The sequence below is a fragment of the Argiope bruennichi genome, chromosome 5 (assembly GCF_947563725.1).
Source record: "Argiope bruennichi chromosome 5, qqArgBrue1.1, whole genome shotgun sequence".
In the NCBI taxonomy this organism is placed as follows: domain Eukaryota; kingdom Metazoa; phylum Arthropoda; class Arachnida; order Araneae; family Araneidae; genus Argiope; species Argiope bruennichi.
In genome coordinates this window covers 20,598,096-20,615,115 of record NC_079155.1, presented here as the reverse complement: position 1 = coordinate 20,615,115, position 17,020 = coordinate 20,598,096, and the positions used below count along the sequence as shown (strand labels likewise).

The 17,020-nt window shown below is 25.1% G+C and overlaps 1 protein-coding gene across 1 annotated transcript; it reads left to right on the top strand.

Moving 5' to 3' along the window:
- Positions 1-218: 218 nt before the first annotated feature.
- LOC129969496 (protein PRRC1-like) lies at positions 219-15,221 on the top strand. Its single transcript, XM_056084096.1, has 7 exons — positions 219-290; positions 2,106-2,209; positions 4,373-4,637; positions 7,402-7,606; positions 9,452-9,506; positions 11,277-11,547; positions 12,843-15,221. Exons 2-7 carry the CDS (start codon positions 2,110-2,112, stop codon positions 13,141-13,143), a joined length of 1,197 nt encoding a protein of 398 aa, XP_055940071.1. The 5' UTR covers positions 219-290; positions 2,106-2,109; the 3' UTR covers positions 13,144-15,221.
- Positions 15,222-17,020: the final 1,799 nt, after the last annotated feature.

The following is a 17,020-nucleotide window of genomic DNA, read 5'->3' as shown; positions in this document are numbered from 1 at the left end:
CTATGTTGCCAATCCAATTTTATTAAACAATATCATGAATTAAATTACAGTTTTAATGATTATCTCTTTAAAAATATATATTTCTAGTAAAATTTTCATAACCTTAGCAATATTAATAATGTTTTAACGAAACTATTGGATTGAATTTTATATCAGCAATGTTTTTTTAAAAAATTAAAGTAATCGGTATAGGGGACGGTATAAAACAAAAACAAAACAAACGTTACTCTGATTGGCTAGAGTTGCAACTGTTCTGCTGAAACGTGGCCCTTTAAATTTAGAACAAAATAGTAAATATGTTTATTATTTTACTTTTATTCAATTAAAACCATTTTTTACATATGTTTGAAAATGGCAGATATAAATATATTAAATCGTCAAAATGTTATTCCTTTTTAGATGAAATCTTGTTGTGATTTTAAATTATGTTTCTTCATATGGTCACTTGTTAGCTTTTATGATGAAAGATTGTTTATTGCATTGGAATTTTTATCATTATAAGGTTTTAGAATAAAATCGCACTATTATTTACTACTGCATATATGGTATGAAATAAAATGGACAATTTGCGCTTTGAGTTGCCTTCTTTTTCTGTCTCTCTTTGTGTTTCTGTTTTCTTCATTTCTGGAGCTTCTATATAGAATAAAAGAATAATTTAGTTTTTATTTATTATATTTTTTTGCTTACTTTTTGCCGAATTTATTCAGAAAATAATCAATTCATATTTTGATTTTAAGCTTTAATCCATCTTAGTCTTTAATACCATGCTAAAGATTTTACAATAATGACTATATGAAACATTAATAATATTTGTAGAAAAATTCAAATAAATAATTGCAAGCATTTATTAAATTTTACAAAAACATATATTTGATTATAGAACTACTAAAGAATGTCCTTATATATTCATAATTAATAATTTAGAACAAATTAAAATTACTGTTTATAGATTCTGTCATAACTATGATGCATTTATATCTCTTTCATTTATAAGAATTATCATTCAAGTGTATATTTTAGGAAATAAAACTTTTGTGGGAAATTTGGGGTAGTAAAGTGGCTTTTAATTATTATGATTTTTGAAAAATTTATTTATTTTATATTTACTACCAACATCCTTTGTGACTATTTATTTATAGCTTTAATTTAGTGATTTTTCATGTGTTTTTTTTTACTTAATTGAATCAACAGGCTTTTTTAATGTATTTTCTGCTTAGTTATGAATTGGTGTTTTTTTTTTCTATTGTCATTTTTGTTTTGAGTATTTTATGTTTTTAAATTTCTTTATTAAGCAAAGTAGATATATTTGTGTTGACATTCACATAATATTATAAATCTGTATAGCTTATAAAAAATAAGTGTGTAGTTTTCACTAATTAGTAGTGCATCATAAATATATAGACTAAAAGTTGCTTATAAGTAAGTAGGTTCTTGTTTCCTTTATAAGTATGGCAGTGGTTTGGAGTGAATTATTTTCACTCTGTTAATGGATTGTACTTCCAACAGGATGACAATCAATCAATTAAAGACAGTGATGGTTATGAGGATTTCTCTTTTCTACTATGTTGTCATAACTATGGTTTCGCTCCTTCCTAGTTATCTAATATACAGGATGGGTGACAATTTTCTAGTAATGTAATATAGTTATATATTTATATAACAATGGATGAGTTATGTTATTCAAACTTAGGGCAATGAGATAAATTTATTATCACTACAAAACTGAAGTTATTTTCTTTTTTACTGAATATTAAAAATTTAAAGACATATATATATTATAGTCTTTCAACTGATAATATATATTCAGATTAATATATATTATTAGTCTGGATATAATTCCTTTAACAAATTATATATATATGTGTGTGTGGTTGCTTTTCTTATATATAGTAATTTTGTATTTCTAGTTTTATTAGAATATAATTTGATGTCTCTAAAATTTGTTTCAATTTAAATATTATTCATGATATTTATTCAAATCATTAAAAAGTCTTGCAAGTACTTGTTAAATAGCACTGATGATAAAAAGGATATTAAAACAAACAAATTTTTTTTTAATATTCTAGCCAAGTTAACAATTTAATAATTTTACTGGTTTATTTTAGCAACATGATGGAAGAAGTCAGTGACGACACGAATGGAGAGTCAACTTTTGAATTTGTTGGCGATAAAAGTGATGAAAGTACTTCTAAAGACAGTGCCAGTCAAGGTAATTTAAGTTAATCAAGATCATATCATATTAAGTTTTGAACTAGATTTTCATATGCATATATTCCTTTAACAAAATTAAATTTTGTTATTATTTGTTTGAAATACAAACAAAATTAATACCAGAAAGTAAAATCATCTAAGGATTATTAGTATTAATAAAATGATATTTTAACTTAATTACTGTTGGGAATTATTGTATTTTTATACTAATAAATTAAAACTAAATCATTCATAAAATATTATATTCATTTAAAAAAAGTATTCTGTTGGCTTTTAGTTAAATTGTTTTGGCAGTGCATTCCCAAGCCAGTTTCATTTGAGAGAAAAACAAAATATTGAGGGATTTAAATCATAATTGAATTCTCCTATAATGAAAATTTCTATCCTTCAGAGTAATCTTGGAGATAGCTAACCACATATTTATATATTTCTTTAAAAGCTGCCTATCAAAATCCTTCTTGACTTGCAAAAATTTGATCATATGTCAAAAATTATGCTTTAGTCACTTGGAATAGTTCTTCTTCAATGTTAATTGGTTTTAGATAAAAAAAAAAAAATAATAATTGGGGGACTTAGTAGTCTTTCTGTTTATTCAGTTTGATGGATTCTAAATAAGAAACATATATCTGAATAAACAATATTTGTAATAATATTTTTGCCCTGCAAGAATAGAAAATATGCATGAATGTCAAATACAGGAAAAAACATAACTCTTATTCTTATGCCAGAGGTGTGAACTTCAGTTGAGCTGAAAAAAGTATTTTTTTATTCTCTGTTTCTAATCACAGAAAAATTGCCAGTTAAGGAAAAATATAATGAAGAAAAAAATTTATAAAATTGATCAATATCTTTTGCTTTTGCACAAGATTTAAAAGTCATAAAAATGATTTTTTTTAAAAAAAGGTTCTGTTTCTCATTTTTTTAAATATTTTTTTCTTCTTGACAGATAATGCAAAGTTGGACATTATAGGTAAGAGTGTGATTTCTGGCTACACATTTTTTCCAAAGTAAATAAACAAACAAACAAAAAAAACCTTGAAATTATTTCAATATGTGCACTGCTTAGAATCACAAAATACCTCATACCTAAATATCTGCTTCTTACTTCTCAGTTCAAAAGGTTTTAACTAACCTTCTTTGCATCATAACAATTTAAAACTTTCACTTCTACATTATGAGTAGATAAGTTATTAGATAAAAATACCATAAAAGGCTAGAGAACCATTACTTAGTTGTGTAGCATATTGCAGGTTATTAAATACAAGGCAGTATTAGTAGGGCAGGTTATTAAATAGACAAAGTAGACAACTGTCAGAGGCCCCTGAGACTTTGATTTGTTTTTGTTGAATTTGATTTGTTATTTAGGGTATTTAATTTTGTATTTTCAATTTGCTTTAAAAAGACTATTATATCAATTAATCAAAATTAAGTATTAACTAGATTTATTAGCATTATTCTTTTGATATATTTCATGCTTTCAAATATCAATGTGACCTACTTTTTTTGTAATTCTTCTAATAGTATTTAGATTTGTTTAAAAAAGAGTTTTGTAATTTTTTTTATTGTCACTTGCTAATAATAACAATAGTTAAACCACTTTTTTCTCCATCCATTTGACATACCAGAGATTTAGAACCTTTAGTTCATACATTTTGTCCATCTTCCTGTAATTTTTATTTATTTTATCATATGCGAAATATTAAAACAGACTCTTGTGACAGTCAAATATTTCATTGTTTTAAATTGTCGCAATATTTATTATTTAAAGACTATTAAAGTGAAAATTAAATTAAAATTGATAATAAAAATTAGATTTTGAAAATTGGAGAGTGGAAAGTCTTTTCTGAAAATTTCATTGCCTAAGAGCCTCTTCAGGGTCTGATCTGATCTTGACTATAGGATTGCAAAATTGGAAAAATACCAGGACAATCTTTGGGGATCTAATTTAAAATTACATAGAACAGCAATTGACTTAACCACCATTGTGGAGAAAATGGACTCTGTCATTAACATTTTGTATGGGAGTGTGGGTGATAGACATCTGATGTTTAGTTGTGCCATTGTGCTAAATAATTAGTTACTCTAAACATTTTGTTACAATTAGTTTTTGATTTTGCATAATGAACATGGATATAAAATTAAGATTTTAATTCTTCTTTAGGTGATTCTGAAAAAGAACTTCCTAGTATGGAACAGGTTTTACCATTTTTTCAGACTACTAATACACAACCTTCCATGATTCCATCATCTACTGAACCAGTGGCAACATCATCGGGTGCTTCTGCATCAACATCAGTATCTAGCATTCCATTTTATGATCCATCTCAATATCAAGATACCCAAACAACTCTATTCACACCATATATCCCTCAACAAGAAAATACAAATGTGCCACCTTCAAATCAATATATGTCCACTCAGCAAAGGTAAGATGTATATGTTTCTTATTAAAACTTTCTTATTTAATTTGATTTATTTCTTTGGTATAGTCGCTTGTAAAACATGAATGATAATTTTGTAGATACTTTCAAATGTTTGCATTCAATAAGATTCTTTTTTAAAAATTTATTTAGGTGTTTTTAATGCGTTTTAAATATTTTGGCAATCAAACATAATTAAACACTTTAATGACCCATGCTCTGGGATTATTTTTTATTTATTTATTTTTTCGAGCATTGGTATAAAATATCAAAAATCCATTATACTACTTCAGTGTTGGAAAATAATGTGACAAATTCTAAAAACTGTGCTTTTTTTCTTGAAACTAACTTGAGTACTCACTCTTAAAAGTTACTTCTAAACTTTCTACCTGTTACCTCTTACTCAATTATTTCAGAAATGAGTAAATTTCTTTTTTAAAAAAAAATTAAATAAGTCTGTATTTATAATTAGAATGTGTGTGTGTATATCAGAGAGAGATTTTCATTGTTTCATAACTGCTAGAAAAGACATTCTGCTAATTATCTGTTTATTATTCTTGTATTATTTTTGTGAAGAATATTACAAAAAAAAGTATTTGAATATGTCAAAAAATTGTGCTGATTTAAAAGCTGTATCAAATTTAATTCCAGGTTTCTCAAGAAATAATGCAGTATTATGTAAAAAGCAAATGTTTAGTTAGCTTCAACTTCTTTTATCCAAATCACAAATTTTCCCAGAAAGTGCAAAATCCAATTTGAAATTTTAGCGATTAAATTTTAAAAAATGAATGCAAAAAACAGCTTGACTCATTTAATGAAGAAATTCTTTTAGATAATTTATATTCTAATGGCTTGAAATCCATTGAATTTTCTGTTTTTTTGAGGTTGTAAAAATAATTCTGATAATGTCACACAACAATATGGCTGTAGAAACTTATTTAGTATAAAAAAAAGCATTACATGAATTTGAAAGTGTATTCCTTAATTTGATTAAGAACTGTATATAATGATTCAAATTTTTATGGATGTGTCTAAAATATTCCAGTTTAAAGAGATTTACTTCAGTATGCTAAATTAGCATGTATGAGATATTAGTAAGCTTTAGAAAAGCAGAAAAAATTAAGGAAAATGAAAAAGAGTCCAACAAATGTAAAATAGCTATGCAAATTAAATTGTTGCACCAGAGAAAAAAAGAACTGATGAGTAAAAAAAAAAAAAAATCTACAGAACTTGTAGAAACTGATGCTCAAATATATAAGTTCTAAAAAAAAAAATTGCTTTGTAATGTTTTTTGTGAATTATTCATTAAGTGATTTATACCATATTGTCTACTGTAACTAGATATCATGATTTTATTATAACATGTATTTGAGTGTTGTACATTCATTTCCTGTTATATTTTGATTAATACTGAAATTTATTTTAAGCATTTTCTCTTAGTCATTCTATTCTAAGATTTTCTTACTAGACTAGATTAGATTTTCTACTTAGATGTCTATGTTATTTAAAATAATTGACAAAGCCATAAAACCGGTCCTATATATATATAATCATATAAACATAATTTTTTTACTCCATCCCGGGAGGCATGATATATGTACAAGAAGCAGCAATGAGCACACCAACACAGAACAACAAAAAATGAAATGAGGACAAGCTCAAAGAGAGTGAAAATATTTTGCCCAGTGTTTATATACTGTGAGATTTTGATAGGGATTTCTTTACATGAGTCAACTTTGGTGAGGGAAATTATAGGGATCTTTTAGAAGAATTTGTTTAGGTCAGCAATTTTTTATGACTTCACTCTGAGCATGTGAACCGCTGACCTAAGCATTTTTTACAAAGCTTCATTTGAATTAAATAAATTGAAAAAGTGGAATGGTATTGGGAAATAAGACAATATTTTGAAGTGAAGTAAATATGGGCTGAATTAAGATAAAACTTAAATATCATTATTTATATCTAAAACAACTACTTTACTACTGTCTCTTTGGGGAGAAACATGGAGAGATCTTCACCCTAACCATTGTGTCAATTTCAACAATTTTTAGTTCATGAAGATCGTGATCTCTAGAGAGATATACAAAAGTTATCTGAATCAACCATCATCCCTCATTTTTCAAGAGATATTGCAAGATGAAATGTTGATAGAGCCCACAGTTTTTACAACTGGACTAACTGCCATTAATTTTACCAATTTCTTATGCTCTATATTTACTGCACAAGTAAAGTTTAAAATAGTATTTTCTTTTGTTGCAATAAGATGTAGTTAATCAAATTTAGTTGACATGAATAAAGTGATATGATTAATATGGCGAGTAAGTAATTTGTTGCCAAAAGCAACTAATTTTTTTAAAAAAAACTTCAACATATTTTAACAATTATGTTTCCACTCATGTTTATTACAAACTTATTAAGAATAATTCACTGAAAGCAGCTTAATCAAATATGGAACATTCTTGATTAAAGACATTGAGTAAAATCAAGTTTATTTGGATATCTAGTTTATTTTTTTCCAGTTTGAAAATCCTTGCATTATATAATGTTTATAAACAAATGCAAAGCTGTTTCAATCAATCTTTCATGATATCTGAAAGTCTGATTTTATATACTTTTTTTTTTGTTGTTGGTTAAAATCTAAGTATAAAATTAGAATATAGGGATTGGTAAATTTTTATTGTAACTATAATACCATATTATTGAAATATATTTCTTATCATCATTGTATATTTATAACTGTTATTTAACCTAACATTTTATGTTTAATTAGTTCACAGGTTGCGGGAGTGCCATCTCAGAGCTATCAACCCCCTCCTCTACCACAGCAACACAGTGAAGCACTTACTCTAAATATACCTTTATCCCAAGAAAGCAATGGGAATCCTGTTGTGCTCCAAGAAGGTAGTGGTGAAGGTGGTGTATGGGGATGGATTAAAGGTACTCAATTTTTGAATAAAGTAGCTGAAAAGGCAAAGGTAAGTTTCATTAACTTTCAAAATTTTATTCTTTTTCAAAATTATTGAATATAATAAATAAAAAAAATCTTTTGCAAAACTAATCTTTAAAAAAAATATAAAATTTGGTATGCAGAAAAAAAAAATGTTTTTAAAAGAAAAGTCTTACTGTTTTTTTCCCTTGTCATTTGCATAATATTATTATTTCTGTTATCTTGAATTTTTTACTAAACATTTTATATATTGACATTGTCATTTTTTTTTCTTGTGGTACTAAATGATCAAAAATTAAATTTTTACTAACCAAATTTAGAATCAAGTTCCTTTTTAAATACTTTTGATATTTTATTATAATTTAAAGATATAAATAATTAAAATATAAAGAAAAAAATTTATATGTCATTTTTATGATATCCTCAGTTAAGAATAATATCAATGGCAAATAATCCTAATTGGGAGCATGGAAATTTAATGAATTACTGCAAGTGCAATTTTTTTATTATTATTATATCTTATATGTTAGTTACTTAAATCTTTTTTTATTAATGTTTAGTAAATTTTAAAAAATTTGGATTGTTTTTAAATTTTATAAAAAGAAAATTATACTGATGCATTAATTGCATCATGCTATTGTTGAAAACCTTCAATATTAACCTTTGATCATTGATAAGCATAGAGAAATTTAATTACCAAAAAACGTATTAGCATGCAGTTCTTTACCAATTAACTGCTGGCATGAGCTTAATATTTAAATACCAAAGTTTTATAATGCATACATAAAAAAATTAAATAAATGCCATTTTTATTATTTACTGTACATTGCCTATTTTATATCTAAAATAATGATTTCTGCACCAAAAAAAATCGAACTATTTTTTTTTCCAACTTAATATGAAGGAAATTTTATTTTTAAATGAATTTTGAATTTGATGTTCCCATTTGGGGCCTATAATAATGAATTAAAAATGTTCAATGTCTTCATGTAAGAACAATTGAATTTCTCATGCTGTAAGTTAATTGATCATATTGCATTATTTTTTTTTACTTTGTCTAATAAGTTAATATGTATTCCTAAATCTTCTAAACTGTTTTTATATCTGGCATATCAGATTTTGAAGTCAAAGTGTTCTCATTTTGAATTCCCCCCCCCCCTTTGATTTACTTTTAAGGTAATGCTTGATAAGAAATTTGATGTTTGAAAAGAAAATAAAAAATTATCATTATTTTTAAATATTTTACTATATTTGGAAATTTTTTTATGTTTATTTATAGAGGAGTCTTTAATAATTATCTACCAGTTTTCCAATTTAGTTCCTTAAAAAAGATTTTTGGACGTGAAATTTTTACCATTATCATAAATTTGGCATTTTTAATTTATAAGAATTTTGCTGAAATTTGTGCTTTAAATTAACTTGAGCATACATAATTTAATGAGCATTATTAAAAAATTACATTCAGAAAATTCTTTGATTTGTTTACTTTAAATAAGTAGTATTCAATACATGAAATCATAATTACTTGATCTGTTGAAATGTTCATTTCCATTGTATAATAATCCATTATTTTTATAGAAAAGAATTTTTACTCAGTTTTTATTATTTGATAGTATTTTTTTTATCTCTATGGTTATGATTTTGAAATAAATTGTTCTTAAATTTGTAAAAATGAAAATAAGAATGGAATTTATTTGTTTTCTTGAATAAAGAAACTAAATCTTCTATAACTTTTTTTATTCCTATAATCAATGATAGTGTCCTTTCCTTTGTGTAATATATTAATTATAATATGTAACAATAGACCATGGGTAATCAGATAAGTATTCTTAAATAAATCACTTTTACTGAAGCCTGTTTCCATTGTTTTTAGAGTTCTGTGGATTCTGTTATTACAACATTAGACCCCGGAATGAAAGAAATAATTAGTAAGTTCTATTGCTTTTTATCTCTAAATTGCTGAATTAATTATTTGTATTTTGTAAAGAATCTGCCAAACACTTTAATAGGTTTTCTTTTTTATATATATATTCAGATCCCAAATTATTTGTTGATATTTATTGGTATATCATCTTAAAAATTCCGCTTTGGAAAATATTCTTCAAATTATAAAATTTTAATTATTTGTTAAAAAACAACGTTTAGTTGCTTTTAAATCCCTTTTCCAACAACTTTAATTTATCAAGTCATAGGCCTACAAAAAAAGTAAAAATAAACAAATAAATACTTACTGAATTAAAAAAAAAATTAAATTTTAATCTTTAACTAACTTTGTATTTTTAAGATTTGTAGATTTTAGTATGTATTTCCATTTTCTGCTTCACTTCAGACTTTTTCTACAAATTTCAGATTTATCATATAAATGACTGAAATATGAAATAACATAAGACAATGAAATATACGTGAATATTTTAATCAACAAATAAAAACCAATTGTAATGATAAATATATATTGGTTTTTCTTATTTCTATGTGACAAAATTTGTAACATAAAAATCTAAAACAATTTACCTTAAGATCTGCTGTTAGTTATGTGTTTCAAAGTATAATCACTAAAATCTATTCTTATGTTTCCAGTACTGTCAGTCAATATAATTTCTGTTAATTTATTTCGGTATCTAAAAAACATTTTTGCATTTGATATTGGTATTTTTCTCTGTGACCATTCGTATATTGGCCAATGGTTTTATTGTTATTATTATTCCATTTACTGGGGAAATTTGGATATTTGATGTAGATTTCTTGTTATCCTAATAAAATATTTATTCTTCAAATAATACAAATTATTCAATAATTTTAGAGTGACTGTTCTTGTCTTTTTAAGATGAACAAAAAATGTGGCTTACTGTTATGTTAGAATATTACCATTTTACCTACCAATGTGCATACCTTATGCCATTATACCTTTTCATCTTTATTTGAATTAATAATGTCTCCATTCATATATTTGGTACTCAAATATTGTATATTCTTATTTTACACCAAACATTGGATTCCAACAATTAAAATCATTATTTTATTTATTTTTTTAACTGACCATTTTCTTAACATTGCAAGACTTTATGTGGAGTACCCATTTTGTATTCTAATTCTTCAATTTTATTTCAAAAGAAACAAAACAAATATTGTTATTGAAATTACATATGTCTATATCATGTCAATATTGTTAAAGAAATTAGAGTTTCATGCTTGTTTCTCCTGAAATATACTTTAACAGTATGTATATATTTTAATTATTTTAACACAAAATTTAATATGCTAACAGACAACACTATAAATATATTAAATAGAAAAAAAAGAAAAAGAATGTTTTATATAATGCTGTGTACTCAGTTTTTAAACTTTACATTTGTGTGTTCAGTAACAGTTGCAAACATGTGACAATATATTATCTTTAGTAAAAATAAAATCATTCGAAAATAAGTAAATTTAATTTACTTTTAAATCTATTTTTCAATGAAAATTCTATGTATTTTTATTACATTATTTATTACAACCACTGAAAGAATTGATAAGGGAAAAGCCAATTTAAGAAGAAAAAAAAAAGGCATATTTTTAATCAGATGGAAGAATTTAATGTAAAATGAGTTCAATGGCAAAAAAGCCTACTAATCATAGAATTGAATTACTACAATCTAATTATTGACCTATAATATTTTTATGAGTTTTAGTTAGTCAGAAATTCTTATTATTTTCAGATTCAGGTGGGGATATTAATGTAATAGTCGCTTCTGGAAATGAAGCGAAAGTATCAGCTGTGCGAGAAGCTTTTCAGCAAGTTTTTGGAAAGGCAACTGTTCAAGGAATACCTGTTCAAGCAAGTAGTATTGCTCCCCAGCCAGTGGGATACTCTGCTGGCCTAAAAGCTGCTGAAGAACGTATTGGAAATATAAGGCAACAAGGATTACTACAAGGAAATCATGTTTTATTGGCTGTTGAAAATTTTATTGCTGAACTTACTCCAGATAAGTAAGTTGAGCTGTTTTATACTCTGATATCATTGATTCTGGTAATATACTATCTCTTATCATTGAAATTGATAAGAGATAGCATATTATAAAGTATTGATTATTTATTAATTTGGAATTGTAAGTTTGTTGAATGGTGAGTTATGCTATTAATAACAATTAAAGTTGCATATAACATTAAAAATAGTGCTTTATAATGGTAGATGTTTTATGTTCTATCATATTAGGATTAAAAAAAAATTGGTATATTAGAAAGATGGGGGGGGGAGGCTTAAGCTTACTAAAAAGGTGAAAAATTAAAATTTATGAATATGAGTCTAAAATCAGTGCTTTTTTTAAATTTACTCTGAATTTAATTGATTCAAGATTTGTTTTATTATTTTTTTTCAATTATATTAGTCCTACTCCTTCCCCCCCCCCTTTAAATTGTAGATGCTGATAAAGTATGTTTGTATAAGACTTTTACGCATTCTGCTCAAAAGGGCAGATGTGATATCTTTGCATGGATTAAAAACAGTAGGTCATTAGATGATATGTGCAATTACTTTTATAAATGATTGTTATATCATATGAATTGACAGTTGTGAGATAGTAATGAATAAAATCCCAATAAATTTGGAAAAAAAAATTTGTAGAATTGCAAAATTATTCGATTAAAAGGTCATTTTGTGTTCTTTTCTATCCTTTTGTTAAATGTGTGATTAAATACATAATATTCTGTTAGCCACTATTTAAAAGAAATTAATGCACTTACTATTATTCAAAAAATGTGTGCTTCTATAAATTAATTTTGTTTAAAAATAAGAACTTCCCCTTTTAATTCTACGAATAATACATTGAATCATAATGAATGAATTATTGCTTTATTTTATTAAAATATTCACTTGTTCTGAAACTTAAAGCCAAAAGTGATGAAATGCATTTTCATTTCATGTAAAAATGTCAATGTTTTGATTCAGAAAGAGTAAAAGTTTATCTGCTTATTTGGCTGTTATTTGAAGCAATTTATGTGTATGAATTATAAATTAACAATTCTTTATGAGAATGGGACTTCAAAGTTATTTGTTTTTAATAATCTGATTTATAAAGTACATTATGTTTACAGAAGCTGGCAAACTTTTTGTAAAAATTCTCCTAAGACATCAGTTTGAGATTATTATTCAAAATTTAAAAAGGCTCATTCTAAAATACCGTATTCAATGTATTTTTTATATTTTTGAAAACATCTTTAAGAGTCATTTATTAATTCTCTTCAAATTAAAAATATTTGCTGATTTTTTTCCCCTCTATTCTCAGTTGGTTTGACATCGGATGTTTGCTTCTTCAAGATTACAATGAAGGGATTTCTTTACAAGTCTACACAGAAGCAATACCAATATCTAGTCATTTTGTACAACAAGCTAAGGATCAAACCCCTGCAGACTATCCACTTGGCTGGTCTGGCCATGCTGTCACTATTGGTCAGATAATTGGCTCAGCTATGGGTGTTCATCATTCAGAATGGCATCAGGCCATGACTGGTGTTTCACGCAGAGAAATATTATTTTTAGCTGCAAAGACAATTGCTGGTTTGTACAAATCACAGCTAAGGAGATAACAATTGAAATGGTGCTGATTTTTTTTTTTTTTTAAGTATTGGTATATTGTTTTACATTTGTGCAAGTATTGTTTGGTATTTGTACTTTTTATTGTTAATAATTTAGCTCTGAAAGAATAAACTTTTATGTTTGAAAAATAAATCTATTAATAGTTTCATTTTTTATTGATTTTTTTTCTTTCAAATTGGTTTGATTGGTTTTAAATTTTGTACTCTTTATAAAGATATTTCTCATAATATCTAATGACATTGCTCTTGACAACTGTACTGCTCATTTATAAAGCAATCACTTCTGTTGAACAGAAAGTGTTCACAATTTTGAATGAAAAATACAATAAAGCAACTATAAAAAATTTATTTTAAAAAATGTAACTGTTAAATACAAGCAGAAGTATATTTGAAACATAAATTCTGATTTTAACTCAGTATAAAAAAAATTATCTACAGGTTCTTCTTTAACATTTGAAATCATTTCCAGAATACTCACAAAGAGAATTTGGAAAGTTTTAAATCTTCCTGCAAGAAAATTTAAAACAAGAACTAATTTTCAAATCAATCCATCCATCTTTTGAAACAATTCTTCTAACACTTACAATGGAAAAATTCATGCAATCAATGATATTTAAAGTTTTTCTTTAAGAATAAATTAAACGTTAAGATCAAAGGCATTCATATGCACGAATCATATCAATAATGTGCTTATCATTTTCTGTGGATATGGTGCAGTGTAGCTCAAACAGAGTTTCACTAATATTTTTGATTTCACATCTGTGAATATTTCTGATATTTGCAGTGTTGAACAGTATGTTTGTTAAAATGTCATGCATTCATAGAATCTATAAAAATTAATAGATTTGTGCTAAATTGAGAAATTTTGTGGGCTTCCAAATTTGCAAAAAAGAATTTTAATAGTTCAACGAAACTTTAAATCTATTTTTAAGAAATTCTGAACTGATTGTACCAAACCATTGATGGGTAATACTCAGTCTTGCTGAAAAAAATTCTGACTATATATATGCATATCATATGGCTACACATATGAAATATAGAATCAACTTCTAAATATACATTTTGAATTTACACTTGCTTTCCTGACACTTCACTTGAAAATTTTTATGCTGTATTTAATTTTAGAAATTTATTACATTTTGTGAAATTATTGTGCTACAAAATGAATTAGGTATAGTTTTGCAAAACAATCCGATACCATTAAAAATACTAATCCTAAATTCCACAAAATGATAATTGTTTTCAAACTGTAAGACTGCATTCAATTATCCTTAGTTGCAAAAGTGTGCTTGCTATAAAATAAAGAATACTTTTAACTGAATTTTTTAAAAAAAATCTTTATTTTTCTTAGTTCAAGCTATATTTTATATTAAATTTCATATGAAAAGGCAATGCAAGACACAGCAATTTTTTTTTCCCCCAACTGTATGTCTGTGACATTTTGTTTTCTAAAATACATTGGAATGGAATATAATTTGAAAGATCAGGCAACTGATTTTGAAGAATGATTTCTGTTTTTAAAAAATTAATATTTATATAAATAAGATACTGAAATGTTAAATTTTATTATAGTTATTCTTCTTAAATTTCATTTAAAATGATCTTCATTCATAATTTATATTAATTTAAGTTTTTTTGAAAATTAGTATATTTGTAATTTTTAATTTTCTTTATAGCAGTTTTCATGTTTTTCTTCGTATTATTTATATAATGTTATGTTGAAAGAGATAATTGTATGTTAAATTGTTGTATAAGTAGTAAATATTTATTGATTAATGGATATTATAAGGATGTTATTCTTCATGGATAATTTTATCAGATTGATTACATTCTCTTGAATTGTAGATTGTAAAAAATATTCAAGCATATTTTATGTTTCAATGCTGTGTCGAATAAATAAATTCTTTTCATGTTACCAAGAATCATTTTAAAAGGTTTATTTATATTTGTAAGTGGTATGTGTGTTGTTTTAAAGGCACAATTGCAAGGTTTTTCTATCATTTTTATCAATTGAAAGATGCACCTTATAATGTAATATATACTGTTTAAATAAAATCTGTTTGTTTTTCTTTTTCTGTTTTTTCATTTTGAAAAATTTGTTAGAAAAATTAATTATACAGGTATCTAACAGGTTGAATTTAATGCAGCATAAAAATGATTTTATATAATACTAATTCTTTTTTTTTTTTTTTGTACAAGAGAAATTTGTTTCTAAAACAGAATTGTTTTATTTGACAGCTAAAATTAAAATTATGTGTTTGGGGATTAACAGGTTCGTCTATATAGTGAAATTTTGCATCAAAAATACACAATGTTTTCTTACAATTAATTATATAATATATTCTTAGATTATTATGTATTAAACAGATTATGTTAGTTCAGGTTATGTACAGAGTTATTTGAAGCAACTATGGTCATTACAAAAAGCTACAACTTCTTCATAAACAGTGATAAAAAATAAATTTATATGTACAATACAGAAATATTTTCATTTGCATATGTTAAAATTGCCCATGTGACTTTCCTGGGTGATGTGATAACATTTATGTTATAGTCCATTTCACTACTTCGTGAAGTATTCTCAGTGTATATCTTCAGTTCAAGCATTGACGTATACAGAATATATATCTCTTTGAAATGAAATCAAATTAAAGCCATTTTAAATTAATCTTTGAACATAAAATATTCTGTGAAAAATCTAATAAAAAAAGTTCATTATGATTAGTACTAAAAAAAAAAGAATAAAATAAAATAATTTTAATAAGCAACTATTTGTTTACTATATATAAAAGATCAATATAAATTTATTAATAAGTTATTAACAAATGAAATCATGCATTTAGATATTTCATTTCATTTTTAATGAAATATATTGCTGTGATATGCTAAAAATAGTTTTTCATATAAACGTAATTGGAGGAATACTGTTCCAGTGCAATTTCTGAATTTAAATATGATGATTTTAATTTTTGCATTGGAAGTATTCATCAGCTTGATTAGATCCATTTAAGTAAATCATATGCAACCAATTTGTATTGTTTATTGTAAATGCAAAAAAAAAAGGTGAAAACAACTTTAAATATAAACCTTGTATCAAGGGGTATTATACTGAATTCAAAGGATTAAAGTATTAATGTAATTCTTGTGTAAATGTTGTGTAGTTTTTAAAGAAGTTAAAAAAATAAAATAAAAATAAAACTTTTTTTGCAGATGTTATTTAAATTAAAATTGAGAATCTTTATAACTTTATTACATGGTTTTTATAATAAATATGATGAGTATTAATTAGCTTAGTGAAATATTTAAACCAGTTTTTGTTAAAAATGGCTATATCCCTCGAAATGACTATCTGCCCCAGTTTCTGTCCTACTGAGACATAATTTATTTGGAATATTTGAAGATGATTTATCAATTGATTACCGAATTCAATTAGCTGGTTCATATTCTAATACATGTATGCCATTTTGGTATTTCTGTACTATTCCATTCTATTACAAATACATCTTCAATTGTAAACACAACTCAAGCTTTGTGACATGAATACATGTTTCCATCTGCGATGTCTATATGTGAAAACATTTTTTAATGATTTTATTACTTTTAAAAATTGTTGGAACTTTTTTGAATCATATTGTAGCTGGTAACATACAGAGTTACAGATCAGTTTAGTCCTTTTAATTTAAAACAGCCAAAAACAACATTAATTTAAATCCTTTTAATTGAAAGCAGCGTCTCGTAAGTCACGAAAGTAACGTACCTATAATAAAGTGATTATACTGAATTTATTAAAACAGGTTATAATGTTTCTTGTAATGCAATAAGGAAGTTACAAAAAATAGCTAAAAAAATAAAGATCAGCCAAAAAGTC

Coding starts and splice junctions, on each gene's coding strand:
- LOC129969496 (XM_056084096.1), top strand. CDS start 2,110: ATGATGGAAGAAGTCAGTGACGACACGAATGGAGAGTCAACTTTTGAA. Junction 9,507..11,276: donor CGGAATGAAAGAAATAATTA/GTAAGTTCTATT, acceptor TATTATTTTCAG/ATTCAGGTGGGGATATTAAT. Junction 11,548..12,842: donor GCTGAACTTACTCCAGATAA/GTAAGTTGAGCT, acceptor CTCTATTCTCAG/TTGGTTTGACATCGGATGTT.